Source organism: Bipolaris oryzae (genome assembly GCF_000523455.1).
Source record: "Bipolaris oryzae ATCC 44560 unplaced genomic scaffold scaffold_22, whole genome shotgun sequence".
Classification (NCBI taxonomy): domain Eukaryota; kingdom Fungi; phylum Ascomycota; class Dothideomycetes; order Pleosporales; family Pleosporaceae; genus Bipolaris; species Bipolaris oryzae.
The window spans coordinates 170,903-186,902 of record NW_006911298.1 but is presented as its reverse complement, the minus strand read 5'-3'; the positions used below and the strand labels follow the sequence as shown (position 1 = coordinate 186,902).

Here is a 16,000-nt window from a genome sequence, read left to right as displayed (position 1 = left end):
TCTCTCGCCCGAAAGACATGCTAAACCATGTGGAAAGAGCCAATCAGGAGCATTACGAACGATTGCGTCTTTCTCGGTCCTCAATCTGCCGATGTCGCTACTGGATGGCGGCACTTTTTGTCTCCTACGAGGCGACTTGTCCACTCCACCGATAAGATCCCCAGGTGAACCCTCGAGGAGAGTCTAGTCTAGCTCTCGCTCTTTTCTTTGTTCCTAAAGGAAGACTCTCAGATCTTGTCGTCAAAGGCTGAGACGTCGAGGCGCATACTTCGCCTTTCAAGATGCGTTTTCAGCAAACAGACTCTGCTGGCCCTGGTGCCGAGCAGAACACACCCAAGGAGTTCACCAAGAAGTCCTCGAGCCTACCCTTTGGCCAGGACCTCTCGTACCAGTCAATCAGCGGCCCTACCTACCTCACGGCGCAAACCCTCGTCCAGCAGGTCGCATATGCCCTCTCGGATAAGATCTTCGCATACTCCGCCGAGTCGTTTGATCTGGATATAGCAGTCAAGTACTGGCAAGAACAGGGCGAGAAGAATGCATTTGGATATCAGACTGGAGTTTCCTCTCTGGAGACAAGAACAGGTGCAGGCGCAATTGCCTTGGGTTACATGTTCTCAAAGGACTTTGATCTAAAGAAGCGCCATATTCCACAGTCAATCATTGCCTCTTCCTCGACGTTGACACACCTCCGCTCGTCTCTTGACCAGCTGGCTGCTCTATACTCAGTCGCCAACCCTCTCACAGCCCACATTGCTGCTGTCGATTACTCTGCGAACGCAAGCGCTGGCCTCGTCACCGACTATGTTTCCTCCCTCACACTTGCCGAAGATCTGGGCCTTGGTCTCGTCTGTAGTCCATCTGTCTTCGAGTCTCAGCACATGGCTCTCTTCGCAACTCTGCTCTCGAGCGTCATTCCTACCATTCACACATACGATGGCATCAGTGTTGGACGAGAGACGGCCAGGCTAGTTGACACGCTCGACCAGGCTAGGCTATACAACAGTTATGAGGCCGTGCTGAAGGCAGTGTCTGAAGTGGACAAGAAACACTCTGATACTGCTGGACGCGTGCTGCGCCTCCTCCAGGCTTTCAATGACGAGCTCGGAGAGGATTACAAGCTCTTCGACTACTATGGCCATGAGGAGCCTGAGAGCGTTCTCGTTGTCTTCGGCACTGTAGAGGCTTCTCTGACTGCCCAGGTTGCGACTGCATTATCCAAGGAGGGTGAGAAGGTCGGTGTCATCAACGTTCGTGTGTACCGTCCCTTTGTGGAGGAGGCCTTTTTGGAAGCGCTTCCTAAGAGCACTCGCCGCATTGCTGTCCTTGGTCAGGTCAAGGATGAAACTGCCGTGCTTGACCCTGCTGAGTACTCGAGGCTATACGCCGATGTATTGGCGGCTGTTCAGTTCACCCTCGACAGGAATGTAGAGGTGACGGACGTCAAGTACTCTCGCGAGCAAGTCTGGACACCCAGCAATTTCCTCGATGCTTTCCGTCAAATCCATGCCGAGAAGGAGGGCACAGAAGCACGTTCCTTTATCGACATCTTGAACAATGCCGATGTGAAGCAGTACAGCTTCTGGAACCTGGACGAATCCCCTGCTGCCAACGCGCCCGCTGTTATTGGCAAGCTCTTCTCCACTGACTCTTCAAAGAACGTCTTTGTGCGCAACGGACACGACAATCTGGTCCAAGGCGGTGTTACACGAACCGACATTCGCAATGCTGACTACACCATTGAGGCTCCATACGCTGTTGAGCAAGCTGATGTTGCCTTTATTGGCGACGAGGCCATCCTCAAGGCATTTGATGTTTTGAACAGCGTCAAGCCTGATGGCTCCATCATCGTCAAGCTCCCAGGCGTGAAGAATGAGGACATTGAGAAGAAGCTTTCTCCTGCTTTCCGCAAGACTCTCGTCAACAAGGATATCGAGCTCTTCGTTTTGGACCCTACTCTCTCTGAAGCTGTTGCTGAGGATGAATCTCTAGAGTCTTTCCTCACTCAGCTCGCGTTCCTCAAGGTTGTTCGGGAAGATCTTCTAACATCCGGCCTCTCTAAGCTCGCTGCTATCAACGGTAGCTCGGAAATTTTCGAGAAGCTCGCTGCGCAACTTGAGAGTGCCCTTCGCGAGGTGGAGGTTCCTACTAGCTGGGGCACTGCTGAGGACGCTGAACCCATCAGCCTTCCCTCAGATATCAACGTTACTAGCTTTGCTCCTTTCGAGCGCACTGAGCCTGAGCCTCCCACTCTGCTCAAAGACTGGCAAGTCGCTGCCAAAGGCTTCGCTTTCAAGGAGGCCTACGGTACTTCTAACCAAGTCCGTCCTGACCTTGGTATCAAGACAAGCATTGTCCATGTCAAGGAGCGTCGTCGCCTTACACCCCAGAACTACGATCGTAACATTTTCCATATTGAGTTCGACCTCGGAGACTCTGGCGTCACTTATGCCATCGGTGAGGCTCTCGGTATCCATGCGGAGAACGACGAGGTGCAAGTCGACGAGTTCATCAAGTGGTACGGCCTCAACCCCAACGAGATTGTCGAAGTGCCATCTCGTGAGGACCCCAACGTATTGGTCAACCGCACTGTCTACCAGTCTCTCCTGCAGAACGTCGATATCTTCGGTCGCCCACCGAAGCGCTTCTATGAGGCACTTGCTGAGTTTGCTAGCGACGAGGCTGAGAAACGGGAACTCCTTCAGATCATCAGTCCAGAGGGTGCTACCGAGTTCAAGCGCCGCGCTGAGGTTGACACCGTCACCTATGCTGATATTCTGCTTGAGTTCCCCTCCGCCCACCCCAGCTTCCACGAGATTGTCCGCATTGTCAGTCCCATGAAGCGCCGTGAATACTCCATTGCTTCCGCGCAGCACGTGACACCCAACTCCGTCTCCCTGCTCATTGTGACTGTAAACTGGACCGATCCCAAGGGCCGCGACCGCTTCGGTCAAGCTACGCGCTACCTCAACAGCCTCAAGGTCGGCTCTCCCGTCACTGTCTCTGTAAAGCCTTCCGTCATGAAGCTGCCCACCAAGACAACCGCCCCCATCATCATGGCTGGTTTAGGTACCGGTCTCGCCCCCTTCCGCGCCTTCGTCCAAGAGCGTGCCTACCAAAAACAACAAGGCCACGAAATCGGCGAAGTCCTCCTCTACATGGGCTCGCGCCATCAACGCGAAGAGTACCTCTACGGCGAAGAATGGGAGGCCTACCAAGACGCCGGCATCATCACTCTTATCGGCCGCGCCTTTTCGCGTGATCAGCCCCAGAAAATTTACATTCAAGATCGTATGCGCGAGTCTCTGAAGGACATTCGACGCAGTTATCTGGAAAAGGAAGGTAGCTTTTACCTCTGTGGTCCTACCTGGCCGGTACCTGATGTCACGGAGGTGCTGCAGGAGGCGCTCGGGGTGGAGCATAAGGTTAAGAACCCCGCAGCGAAGAAGATTGATAGTCGGAAGGAGATTGAGAAGTTGAAGGATGAGGGGAGGTATGTGCTTGAGGTTTATTAGAGTAGGGAAATTGAAGGGCGTTTGATAGACGGATTCGATGGGAAAAATGAACTTGTTTTTTAACAACATGAAGTATGGCTTTTGTCGTGTGGTGTTCTACTGTCGCCATTTGATTCAAAGTAGGGGCACTGTTGAGCTTGTAGTTTCTATGCCTTTTCTTTTCTATGATGATGCATACATGTTGCAGAGGCCCCCTTCCCTACAAATCTCTTCGCCCTACTAAGATACAGTGAAGCCCTCAGTTTCTAATGCTAGACCTAACCCACACAACGCTCATCTCCATACCTACAATGCAAATCAAATGACCCAAAAACACGGTCAGTGAAGATATCACTTCTTCCTCTTTAGCATTTTCGCCCTCTTGGCCTTCGCAGCCGCAGCCCTCAACCGCGCAAGTTTTAGTTCCGCCTCTGCTGCTGCGATTTCTGCTTTGTAGTATTGTTCTTCCTCTTCCTCTTCCTCTTCCTCTTCCTCTTCCTCTTCCTCTTCCTCTTCCTCTCCTCCATCTTCTTCGCCCTCCACCGCCGCCGCCGCCGCTGCCGCTACCACCATCTCCTCCTCAGACTCCCCATGTCCATCACTCCCCCTCCCCTCCAGCACAAACAGCGAGTCATCCTGCCTATGTCGTCCATCCTTACCGCGCTGTGTACTTTTCTGTTTCATTTTCCGCGCCCTCTGCTCAGCAGGTTTCTTAGCCCTCAGCGTACTACGCGCACGCGGCATACTCTGCGCCGAAGACCCATGCGGCAGCGGCGGAAACATGCCGTACTGCGATTTCCGCCAGGCGTGTTGATACGGATTGACCCCTACATCCTCCTCCTCAGACGACGAAGGCGACGACGCGCGTACCTCATCCCTCCTCTTCCCTTTTCCACCATTAGCACCACCACCGCGTCCCCGTCTGTCAGTCTCAACCCCCTCGCCCTGTTCTTTACCATCCCCCTCATCACTCTCCGGCCCAACATCAAAAAGATACTCCACATCCTCCTCTTCTTCTTCCTCTTCCTCTTCCCCCTCCGCCCCTCCTTCCTCCTTAACAAGATGCTTATACCTAACCCCAAACGCATACTTGACCCCCCACCCCTTCCCCAACATGTCCTCGATAACATCGAAATCCGCCCGCCCCAGCTGCGGCTTCCGATTCCCCGTATGCCGAATCCTATACCGCACTACATCCCGCATCGCTCCTTGCAGCCACTGCTTGTCTGATGTGAGTTTGGCGATGCGCAAGATGGAGGTTAGGGATGAGGGGCTCCAATGGAGCGGGTTGGACTCGTGTTTGCGGTTTTGGGGGCGTTGGCGTTTGCGTTTGCTGGAGGAGGTGAGGGTTTTGATGAGGGGGCGGTGGCATTTGGGGATGTAGGTTTTGATGAAGTTGGGGCCCCAGTGGTGTTGGATTTGGTGGATTAGGGAAGTTTTGGTGGCGGTGGGGGAGGTTTTTCTGGGGGGATTGGAGGGGGGAGGGGGTTGGCTGGGTCTTTTGTCTTGGTTGTGTTTCTTGTGTTGAATAGGTTTCTTTGGGGGAGGGTTGGCGGTGGAGCTGGGTGGTGAGCGGGCGGGAGGATTGTAGTTGTTGTCAGACGAATCATAGTGCTGGGTTTGATCTGTCTTCAACCGCTTTGAGGAGGGGGGTTCCTCGTTGCCATCGCTGTCGACGAGACTGGCGGGATGGCGGTGAGCTGGAATGTAATCTTCAGAGGATTCGTAATCCGAGGCTGGTTCTTCTTTGAAACGCTTCAAGGGCGGACGTTCCTCATCACTGTCACTACCAACTGGACTGCATTCCTCGCTGCGCGCTGGAGAATCCGAATCCATTCGGTCCTCGTCGGCGCTCAGAGGTGCAGCAGCGTCTGGATGTCGATCTGCCTCAGGAACACTCTGCGAATCTGACGCGGACTCATCGCCAGCAAGGTAATCAGGACTTGACAGCCGCTCGAGGTACTCTGGCGAGTACGAACGATCTGGGCTGGTAGCCATATTTTTCTGAACGCAAGATACCCAGATATGTGTTGGTTAGAGCTTGGCGATATGCTGTAGGCCCCGATAGTCGATTATACGTGGGGTACTTATAGCGGAGAGATAAAGATCTGAGTCGCCGGTGTGAGAATTTTTAAAAGAGGTCAGGTCAGCGTCAAAGGTGAGAGACAGTGGTCAGTGACTTTCACTGCCTGGTAATCTCTCAAATAGGTAAGCGTCCAGTCTTTAGCGGGTGATAGAGTGGCTAGCCCCAGGTAGAATCAACGGTGAGAGATTAGACACTGATGACTTTCCTGTAATGATCTACCACAAAAGGCCAGTGACATCTGGGATCCAAGCATTATATGACGGCCGCCAGGTCGTCGGAAGCCTTCAGTGGAAGACTTATTCTTATCCATGTCCAACTGGTCTGTAGGCTATGCCAGCGTATGTCAGTCAAAATCGGCCGTGTTTTCAAACTCACCAGATTATTTTGGTTACACAAGCCATGGCACAGAATACACTTCTTCGATGCCCAATGAGCTAGCCACTGCTAGGTCAATGGTATCGAATCGATATGGAAGTGGGTGTACTTTTACTCATAGGTGATATCACTGCGCGACCAGCACAAACAAATACTTACCCCATCATAGCTTTAAATTCCCTAACAATAGCAGCAAACTCCCCCGGATTCTCCACAGCCCATTCCCTCACCTTCTGAACCCCCTCCAAATCCATCTCCATATGCTCCCTCGATGTACTCCCATTCAACACCATAACACCCTGATCAATCACTAGCGCATACAGCGCAACCGGTACCTCAATCTGTGCCGCTTTTGCAAGCGCCGCAACAGGTTGTGACTGCAAAAGGATCGGGTTACCAGTCAGCGTCCAAAAAGACTGATACACAATGTCGTGGGCTCTGCAAAAGTCGCGTAAAGTCATGTCGTAGCGCTTCTTGGGGTAAAAGCGATTCTGCACGACTGCAGGCTTAACAGTGGCGTTTTGGTGAATGATTTGGAGGATCGGCAGAGCTACGTTTGAGATGCCGAGGGAGCGGATGCGATGGGGGACGTATGTTTCCAGTAGCTTCCAGGCTTGGATTGTCTCTTCGACCGTAGGAAGTGGTGAGTGGAGAAGTAGGCAGTCGAGGTAGGAGTCTTCTGGAGAGTTAGCCGCATGTTGTAGGTTCTTGAGCGATGATGCAACGGAAGTGCGGATGTGAGAGTCCAAGGGTGCGTTGGGGTCATAGGGCATGTTGTCTGGGTCTTGTCCCTCAGGGTGAGTATATTTAGTTTGTAGCTACACGGCATTAGTATATTGAGAAGAAAAGTTTGGGTATACGTACGTAGAGCTCTTCTCGCTTCAAGAGACCTTCGGTGAATGCTTCACGAAGCGCTTCTCCAACTAAGGCCTCCTGATAATGACGTGGCTGTGCCGCTGTATCGACACGCCGGAACCCAACAGCCAGTGCCTCCTTCACCAGTCTCTTTGTTTGATCTTCCTTCCAAGCAGTGCCATATATAAATGCCGGTTTATCATCATGCAAACGGGACATGCGGTTGGTTGTTGATAAAGAAGCCATTGTACGAGATGGAGCACACAATCTCAAACGAGATGCAAATGGTAGGGCAGCGATACGAGGAGAAGTTGCAATCATCCTGTCACAACACCATACCGACCAGAATGCTTTTGGCAGAAGCATGGCCGCATTGAGTTGGAGTAGCAGCGATGCGCGGTACCTTGCATTGACTAAGCAGCAGCGATGACACCATTTCACATGTGCCCCACCATGCATTCCGATCGGACCCTTTGCCATCCCGACCAGAAAGTACTGGAAGCCAAGCAAAACCACCACTACCTATTCTCATAACGAACGACCTTTTCCTATATACAACCCCTATAGCTCACTTCCTTATTATTCCAGAAAAAACTCCCCACCAGACATTCACAATGGGACGTCCCGACGGCCCCCGCGACCCCATCGCCGGCCCCGACACCCCCCAACCGCCCTTCCCCCTCAAGCTCCGCGGTCCCGTAATCAAAGGCTTCGGACGCGGCAGTAAAGAAGTAAACCACCCCTCGCCCTCCAATTCAAAAACTAAAACTCAAACCACAGCTCGGCATCCCCACCGCCAACATCCCCCTCTCGGGCCTCTCAATCGGCGGCAACGAAGACCTCGACTCAGGCATCTACTACGGCTGGTGCACCCTCGATCCCTCCACCATCCCTTCTCCCTCTTCCTCCTCCTCCTCCACCACCACTTCCTCAGACTCCTCACCACCATCAACATCCTCCAACCACGCCGTCCTCGACCTAAACTACCCCACCACCCCCGCCCCTTCCCCGCAAACAATCTACCCCACCGTCCTCTCCATCGGCTACAACCCGTACTACAAAAACTCGAAGCGCAGCATCGAAATCCACATTTTGCACAACTTTGAGCGGGATTTTTATGGCGCAACGCTGAGTTTGGTGATACTGGGGTTTATACGGCCAGAGTATGATTATGTGAGTTTGGAGGCGCTGGTGGAGGATATCAAGGAGGATATTCGGGTGGCGAAGAGGAGTTTGGAGCGCGAAAAGTATTTGGAGTGGAAGGGGGATGAGTGGTTGAAGGGAGGCGGCGAGGGTGGCGAGGTTATGGCGAATGGAGAGGGGAATGCGAGGGTGGAGCAGGCCGGGCAAAAGGATGGGGTGGTTAAGAGTGAGATGATGAATTGATGGCGCCGCGGCGGCCGTCTAACTGAGCATTTCTTTTTGGTGCTTGGAGAAGAAGTAGGAGCAAGGACATGTTGTTGTTTCTTTTTCTTCTTCATATGTCTTAGACTAACTTGCACGGCGATATCCCCCCTAGAGTTATCGATTCTAACACACGAATTCGATCATGATAATAAATCCAATGCATACACGGTCTACCGGGTAAGCAAAAGAAAAAAGATTATCCCAACGTACAGAAGAAACACTGCGCCCCCCCTAAAGGCGACAATGGTTCTAAACTCTCTCGTAGCAGATGAGCTTGCTGAATATAAAAAAATGCTCAAAAAGACGCCCATCCCTGTAAAAGCTTTACCAGGAACTATTAGACTAAGATTTGTCTTTTTTTTCGAAGAGCAACCTTCGAAGCAAAAAGACCATCATGTCCCTTCTCTCCACGCTTGTATGTTATTGCAACGTTGTGAAATGCAGCAAAAAGGCACGGTAAGAGAAGAAGGTAAAAAGACATAAACATGAAGACACTTTTGTTACAGCCGTCATCGACCGTCAACACAAAATATGAAGACGAAGAAAGAAGAAGAAGAAGAAGAGAATCATCAAACCTTCTGTCTCGGACTCATTGCAGACCTTTATCAAGCACAGGCATAACCTACAACTCAGCATTAGCATCTCATTACTCATCATCACCCTAGAAGGTATAGAGGGGAAAAAAAAACTTACACTCATACAAACAAGCACAGGCATGTCAAAAATATCGCGCTTGATATGCCACCAGATCATGCAATCCACCATGCCGTTCTTAGCTCCAAGACGCTGCATGGCGCTCTCGCCCTGATGTACGGCGCCGCCCTCCATTTTAACCAGCGGATCATGTTTAGCGTCACCGCCAGCATTCGCGCTCTTCATTTCCTGCAGGCGGTCTACATCTGCTTTGGTCTGGTACCGTAGCATGTTGACGCGCTGGGAGGCATAGCCACGAGGGTCCTGGTAGCAGAGTTCGGAAAAGTGCTGGAGGAACTCGAGGGCTGAGCGTGCGTCCATGAGCTCGATGATGTTGACGCTGGGCGTGGCCGTCTCGCTGTCTTGGGCTGCAAGATTGGGTGTGGTGTTTTGGGTCGATGTGTCACTTTCGTTTGAGTCGCGGTTGATGCCAGTGTTGACATTGAGGTTTGGTTCTTGACCAAGGAGGACCTCGCGTTTCCAGCCAGTGAGTATGGTGAATTCCTTGTTGATGCCGACAATCTCTCCAGAGCGTCGGCATATCAAAAATGGTGTGCCGACTTCTGCAAAGTGTTCTTGGAGTGTCATGAGATGGCGCTGAAGACCCATTTCTTGGTGAATCAAATCATCTCTGTTCAGTTCTTCACGGACCTGCAATAGCACCGGCCGATAATTCTGCAAGTATTGCTGAGCTTTGGCAACCCATTGTCGAGAGTACTTCTTGTCAATCAACTGGTAGAGCCTATGGTAGCCCTTGACATAGTCATAGGGCTTGGTGATGCCCTGGTAGATGCTTTTGGTATCTCGCTGGCGCTTGCGGATGCCATTGGCATGTAGTGAATGCAGTGCGGAATTTGGATGCTTGTTCTCTTGTTGCGATCGATTTACCAAAGGCGAACGTTGTGCAGGCCGACGAGAATTGGCAAAGAAGGCTGCAGCTGCTAGTGGATTGTCACCTTCAAAGGTAGATGCATCCGTGGATGCCGGGCTTGCCGATGAGTGAGTGCCCGGCCCTTGTCCAATAGCGAATGCGTGAGGTCCATTGAGGCTGTCGCTTCGATGACTATGGTCATGATTCGAACCAATGGAAGCATTAGTCTGAGCGTGCATGCTACCCTGTCGCGAATGCGATTCCTGCCATTCGCCCGACGGTATGCCATTCGGGCCGAATGCCATTACGCCAGAATTATTTCGATCTCCGTAACCGGAGGACAACGGTTGGTTGTACATGTTGACAGGACCGTTGATAGCGTTTATCATGCCATTGTCATGCGGGGTTTCTACAGCGCCTGACGACATGTGGCCAAGCATGCCAAACTCTAGTGCGCCATAGTGGTTCCCAAAGTTGAGGCTTGAAATGTCAAAGTTGAAGAGGGCTGGATCGCTTGGATCGAACAGGGGTCCAAACTGCTGAAGCTGGTCTGGTTGAGCTTGAGGTATTGTGCTCGGGTCACTCTGTGCCGTGGTCTGATTAAAAGAGGGAGATATTGGCGACTGCTGGTTGGTAAAGCCACGTGCGTCTTGGGTGACGGGTAGCTGGGGTGGTATTGAATTGGGTGGATAGAAAGCGCCTTGTTGACCCTGAGGGTACATATTGGCTGGGGGTGAGACGGCGACCGTCTGGGTGTCTTGAGTGGGAATTGGAGTAGGGCGATTTCCATTCATGTATGGGTAATGGCCGCCTACTCCGGGCATGAGAGCACCGTCTGGTGCATCGTGTAGATACTTTGCCTTTTTGCGGACACCGTCCATGCAGTGGTCTTGGAGGCCTCGCTTGATACAGCGATTGCAGGGCCTCTCGTCGCCTGTTGATGTTGTTAGCAAGATTGCGTTGGCAGGCAGGGTGAGTAGTACTTGCCGCATGTGAGATGTGCTCGCTGGCAGGCAAAACACGCCCTCCGCGCCTTCTTGCGGCGGGGTCTCAACGGATCTTTGGCATTGGACTTGTTGTTTGCCGGCTTCTGGGCAGGCGAGGTGCCGGCAGACTGGCGGTCAGCGTTCTGTTCAGCAGCCATGTCGTCGTCCAAATCGCTCCGGTACTCGGGCGATGGAGAGGCATCTTCGGCGTCTGAGGCAGTCATAATATCCCCCCCTTCTGCTCAGCACAGCAGACGGTGGTGGGGGGCCAAGCACAGACTGCTGTCGTGGACTGCGTGCAGCCGTGGGTTGGTCTTCTTGGGATGTTCCCGGCAAAACGGGTCAGTCAATGTTTCTGGGGGCGCACGGGACGAGGCGTTCCAGCTGCGTGTTTGAGAGAGCGATCACGCGTGGGCTGGACAGGGAGGATGGGCGCTGCTGTGACACTGTAGGGGCTCCAATGACGAGCAAATGCAGGGGAGCCCAATGGACAGAGGCAAAGGTCAATCCGGGGGACAGGTATGGAACAGTGCGGGCGTGGTACGAAGCCGGGATGGACGTAATCGAGGGAGCATTCCAGTCGGACACAGAATCATGTTTGATAGCAAGATGCTACCGAGACGCGCTGCCCATGCTGCTGGGACTAGTCGAGTGCGGTTCTACGAGATGCGCCGGGGTGGGAGAGTGAGAGGAGCGCGGGCAAGAGGCAAGGGCAGCCAGGTGGCAGTGGCGCTCAGGCGTCCTCGCTTCGAGTGACGAGCAGGGAAGGCGCGACACGGTAGAGCGACGTTGTGGTACGGGGCGAGGGAAGTGACGGTCGGCGCAGGAGGCAGGAGCGAACGAGCACGCGGGCAAGCGAGAGCGATGGTCGGACCCAGCTTACAGGCGGAGCTGGCTGGCTGGCTGGCTGGCTGGCTGCGAGGTTGGGAGCCGCGACTGGTTTTTTTTTTTACTCTTGCTGGAGACGGGGCAGTTGTAGGGCTGAGAGCAGGACGACAGGAGGGAAGGTGAGCCGTATGGGCCGCGGGGAGGGCTCGGTGCGGTGGGAATGTTGGAGTTGTCGCTGGTGGAAGTGCTGGAGATGCGCGCAAATGCGCTTCCCCGCAATTGGCTGTCGAGGTTTGCTGGAAGGCGCAAGAGCCCACGCACACGCACACAGAGAGACTCGCACCTGCCTCGGTCCCTGTCGGCCGGTAAGCCGCGTGCTTGGCCTCACACTAGCCGGCCCAGCGACATGCCTCGCAGACGTCACGGGTAGATGGAGCCCGCCCTCGCATTGCCGGCCATCGACTACCACCAGACTACCGCCTGCTGCTAATGCACATGCATGCTGATGCCATGCTACGCATACCATGCCATGCAAACTACTATGCCTTGCCCATCCACCTCCCTCTCAAATAAAATATATCCACACATCCATAGCCTCACTTTCCCTCGCTACTGTCTGCGGGAAAATCTTGCCCTGTTTGTCCGCCCAATCCCCCCCGTCCAATTCCCACAGCGACAGGTCATGCCACACAGCCCCCCATGCCCAATAAGCGGCCAGCCGCCCGGTTCCCAAGTCTCGCACGCTCGGCTACAGGGCATGCATGCAGTGGGGGGCCCATGGCCTTTTGCGAGGTCTTAGCGCCAGCCATTACTCGCTCCACACACACCCTGGTACGACTGACGACCATCATCAACATACTACATACTACTCCTCATCATCATCACCACCACCACCACCACCATCGCCACAACCACAATCTTACTCGCTGCACCGCTGCCCTATCATCGCATATCTCCCCAGTGGCGTTTCTATCCGCAGCCACCACCCATCTCTCGTGGCGCTCCCGTCGCCTCTGTCCCTCGAGCTGGCGTGGCCGCCCTCGTGGCGCTCCATGTTCCGTCGTACAAAGGCCCAGCCAGCATGCTTCGTGTCGTCTCACGCATGGGCGCAGTATCCCTGACTCAATCAAAACAAAATACCATGGCCTGCAAATGCTGTGTCACTCGTCTCTATTCTTGGTCTTGCTCTCCCACTCATTGCTGCCACATGCCCTCGCATAAACACCCATACCCATACCCACCCTCTTACTGCTATCCTGACGCGTACCGACTGCCCTCGCGAAGACGCTTACCGTAGCGAAAAAACAAGATAGGAAACCTGCGGCATACATATTAGTGCTTCCCATGACCATTGCCTCGGGTTTCTGCTTCCTTACGGTGCCATTGCTAGAGCCAGGAACGCGAGCACAGTCGTCGCCCACTGGTAACCGAGATCTTGACCACATTAGTGACCGCTCTTTTGCAAATGGTGCTCCCTCTTGTCCACTTACTGTTGTACATCTGAACACCAAATAGCCTATGCCATGAGTTAGTCATCTGATCTGCCCACAACGGTTGGCCTGGCTTACGGGAAGGCTGCAGCAAAGTACGACCGCGCAAAGCTGTTGGCAGCAAGAGCAGATGCAGCATATACAGGGTACTGTTCGCCGACGTCAACACTCTGTACCCGCCACCCTGGCCCGATGTCGGTGCCTGCGTAGACAACTCACTGCTTCAACCAAAAACGTAAACACCCCAGAGTATACCCAAATAACCCTACGTCACACCATCTCATTAGCAAATCTCCTTTCCTTTCCTTTCCTTTTCTTCCCAACGACATGCACAAGGGTAGTACTCGAAGAGAGGGAGAGAGAGAGAGAGTTCAGTTCCAAAAAAAAGGAACAAACATACCCAAGACCGAATATTCCCGAAAAGATTATTGGAACTGCAGTGTCATGGTCAATCAGTATTGCATCTCAAAAGCACATGCCGATTTGCTGCCGTACCTATCCAGTGAACCTACGGAGATCAGCACGTTAACCCTTGGCACTTCCACCTCTGCAGCAAAATAACGGACTTACCGATGAGTACGTCGTCCACCCAAACCCTGCATAAGCACGGTTAGAAGCCTAGTCAACAATGCCGAACCGTCACGGGAAGCCTACCAAACAGTGCAATAGGAACTACCCAGGCGCCTACAATCGTCGACGGGAGCCGAAACTCCGGTTCGGAGCCGCCGGGCGGCCCTCCTTGCTCCTCACGCTGTCGCACAAGCCGACCGTATACCCTCCTCCAGATGGGGTCAGACGAAACACCAGCCACCATGCCCACTAGCAAGCCCAAGAACGCAATCCCAGTCTCTGAGAGGCTGAACCCGTGATTACTTCCAAACACGAGCGGAAAGGCGCCAAAAAACAGGTACAGGATACCCAGCAAAATGGCCGACAGGATACACAGGTTCAGGCACTGTCGAGTCCACAAGGTCAGTTCCAGCCAATCACCCACCTGTCGAATGACCAACAACACGTACCATGGGCTCAAAAAACAAAAGTTGAAACGGCCTGATGCACGACCACATGACGGTTTTGGTAATGGATCGATCCATTTTCTCGATTGGCGCTATCCATTCCTGATTGCCAGTCTCCTTACGTAGTCGTATGGCCTTGCGGCGGAGAAGAACGGGATGATACGTCTCAGGTACGAATAGAATAATGAGGCAAAGCTAATAAGGATCAGCATCAGCCTGTCTCTGTGCATACGAGCGTGGCAATAGCCAAATCTTACCTGAATTCCCGACCAAATGATGAGCAAGTAGAAACACCTGTTTTCCCTTTAGTCAACACACCGCTCCTTGCTACGTGGCAAGTACCAATACAAAATAAAAGGTACGCCGTCATGAATACGAGGACCAAGCTGCTAGGAACAGCATCATATCGGCAGTACAACCAAACCTCCCATGTTAATGTGCAAGGCAGGCACTGTGTCACAAGAGTGGGGGGGAGAAAGGGCTTTTGTGGGCCCAAATCAATAAACAACTTACCATCTCCAAGTAGTGTTCTCAACAATGAAGCCCCCAACCAGTGGTCCTATTTCCGGACCCACAAATGGGCTTGCAGTGTATAGCATCATCGGTGCCGATAGTTCCTGTGTATCGCTCACGCGCGTCAGAAAACAAAGAGAGAAATGGACCAAATTTGGGTAAAGTGCAGATGTAGGGCAGACTAACGTGTTTCGCAAACATGTCGCCCACCGTTCCTCCGGCCACACTGAGAAATGCGGAGCCAGCAAGTCCATCTAGGAATCGGGCTACAAGCATCGTCTGGATGTTTTGAGCTACCGCGCACGGAATCATCCAGATGAGGAAGAAGGAGAAGGAGCAGATGTAGATGGGTCTTCTCCCGAAGAACTATTCTCGCGTTAGTCCAGAAATTTCACACTATTACAAATTGAAGCAACGCACCTCAGAAAGGGGACTCAGAATCATTGGCCCAGTACCCAGTCCCGCAACGAACAAGGACAGCCCGAGCGTGGATACCAAGCGCGAAGCCCCAAATTCCGGTTTCAGCTGCCTGTATGTCGAGGTGTATAGCGATGAAGTGCATGTGCTGTCCGGAAATTCCTTCGTCAGCTTCTTCGTTTGCAAAACACCTTCCAAGTTGCTTCGGATATATCTGTGGATATATCTTTTTGGAATTCCGGGGGAAAGACCTACACGCAAAGCGAACTCGCAGAGCAAATAACAACGATAGCCCAGCGCCGCAGTTTCCCCATGCTCCGCGGATTCTCAGGATCAGCATCGCCGTCCCAGGACACTAGATACGGCTGTTCAGTCACAGCACCAGATTTCGCTCCCGCCGCCGTTGTCTTTGTCGTCGGTCCTGGCGCACTTGTTGCTTCTGGGTCAAAACACGTGTAGCCGTCACCACCGGCTCGCGAGTGATGCGATTGAATCGTCTTCAAGCTGCGGCCATCTTGGGATCGTCTGCTCTGCGCGCGGGCTCTATCCGCTATTTCCTGCTCTTCTTTTTCTATTCCCTCCATGCTTTCATTTGCGTCGCCAGCGTACCCATCTCTTTTCTCAAAGGAGCTCGAACTGCGGTCTTCGTGGCCTTGGTGGGTGGAATTGGCGGTTGGATGCCTGGCTAGATCCATACTTTTTTTTTTCACTCAGTTCCCCGTCTCAGTCGCTTCAATATCCTTTTCTCTCTTCTTTCGCGCCCCAAAAGGGCTGTTATCTCACAAAAGCCACTAGACTCGCCACTCGCTGGAATTTCCCCTTCGAAGATGATGAAAAACGACGTAAGTTGCCGTTCCCGGATATAACTCGCTTCAAGCAAATTATCGCCCCTTTGCTCAAGGATCCTTCGCGTCGCCACCTCAATCGTCGCAAACACGACAAGATACAAAGCAAAGCAAAGAAAGAGAA

General features: G+C 53.0%; 6 protein-coding genes across 6 annotated transcripts; 2 read left to right on the top strand and 4 right to left on the bottom strand.

Annotated features, from left to right (window-relative positions):
- Window positions 1–281: 281 nt before the first annotated feature.
- COCMIDRAFT_2618 (uncharacterized protein) lies at window positions 282–3,515 on the top strand (the record flags this gene model as incomplete). The annotated part of the gene is made up of 1 exon (XM_007686717.1): window positions 282–3,515. One exon carries the CDS (start codon window positions 282–284, stop codon window positions 3,513–3,515), a length of 3,234 nt encoding a protein of 1,077 aa, XP_007684907.1.
- A 330-nt stretch (window positions 3,516–3,845) lies between these two features.
- On the bottom strand, window positions 3,846–5,890 carry COCMIDRAFT_34035 (uncharacterized protein; the record flags this gene model as incomplete). Its single annotated transcript, XM_007686751.1, has 2 exons — window positions 3,846–5,476; window positions 5,800–5,890. The coding sequence occupies 2 exons, from the start codon at window positions 5,888–5,890 to the stop codon at window positions 3,846–3,848; spliced, it is 1,722 nt and encodes a 573-aa protein (XP_007684941.1).
- A 220-nt stretch (window positions 5,891–6,110) lies between these two features.
- COCMIDRAFT_87050 (uncharacterized protein) lies at window positions 6,111–7,056 on the bottom strand (the record flags this gene model as incomplete). Its single annotated transcript, XM_007686790.1, has 2 exons — window positions 6,111–6,773; window positions 6,820–7,056. 2 exons carry the CDS (start codon window positions 7,054–7,056, stop codon window positions 6,111–6,113), a joined length of 900 nt encoding a protein of 299 aa, XP_007684980.1.
- A 368-nt stretch (window positions 7,057–7,424) lies between these two features.
- On the top strand, window positions 7,425–8,196 carry COCMIDRAFT_87195 (uncharacterized protein; the record flags this gene model as incomplete). Its single annotated transcript, XM_007686789.1, has 2 exons — window positions 7,425–7,541; window positions 7,591–8,196. The coding sequence occupies 2 exons, from the start codon at window positions 7,425–7,427 to the stop codon at window positions 8,194–8,196; spliced, it is 723 nt and encodes a 240-aa protein (XP_007684979.1).
- A 610-nt stretch (window positions 8,197–8,806) lies between these two features.
- COCMIDRAFT_34032 (uncharacterized protein) lies at window positions 8,807–10,991 on the bottom strand (the record flags this gene model as incomplete). Its single annotated transcript, XM_007686750.1, has 3 exons — window positions 8,807–8,839; window positions 8,911–10,715; window positions 10,769–10,991. 3 exons carry the CDS (start codon window positions 10,989–10,991, stop codon window positions 8,807–8,809), a joined length of 2,061 nt encoding a protein of 686 aa, XP_007684940.1.
- Window positions 10,992–12,967: 1,976 nt separating this feature from the next.
- COCMIDRAFT_34030 (uncharacterized protein) lies at window positions 12,968–15,726 on the bottom strand (the record flags this gene model as incomplete). The annotated part of the gene is made up of 10 exons (XM_007686749.1): window positions 12,968–13,029; window positions 13,086–13,111; window positions 13,164–13,269; window positions 13,740–14,040; window positions 14,105–14,296; window positions 14,359–14,395; window positions 14,615–14,718; window positions 14,801–14,980; window positions 15,035–15,143; window positions 15,287–15,726. The coding sequence occupies 10 exons, from the start codon at window positions 15,724–15,726 to the stop codon at window positions 12,968–12,970; spliced, it is 1,557 nt and encodes a 518-aa protein (XP_007684939.1).
- Window positions 15,727–16,000: the final 274 nt, after the last annotated feature.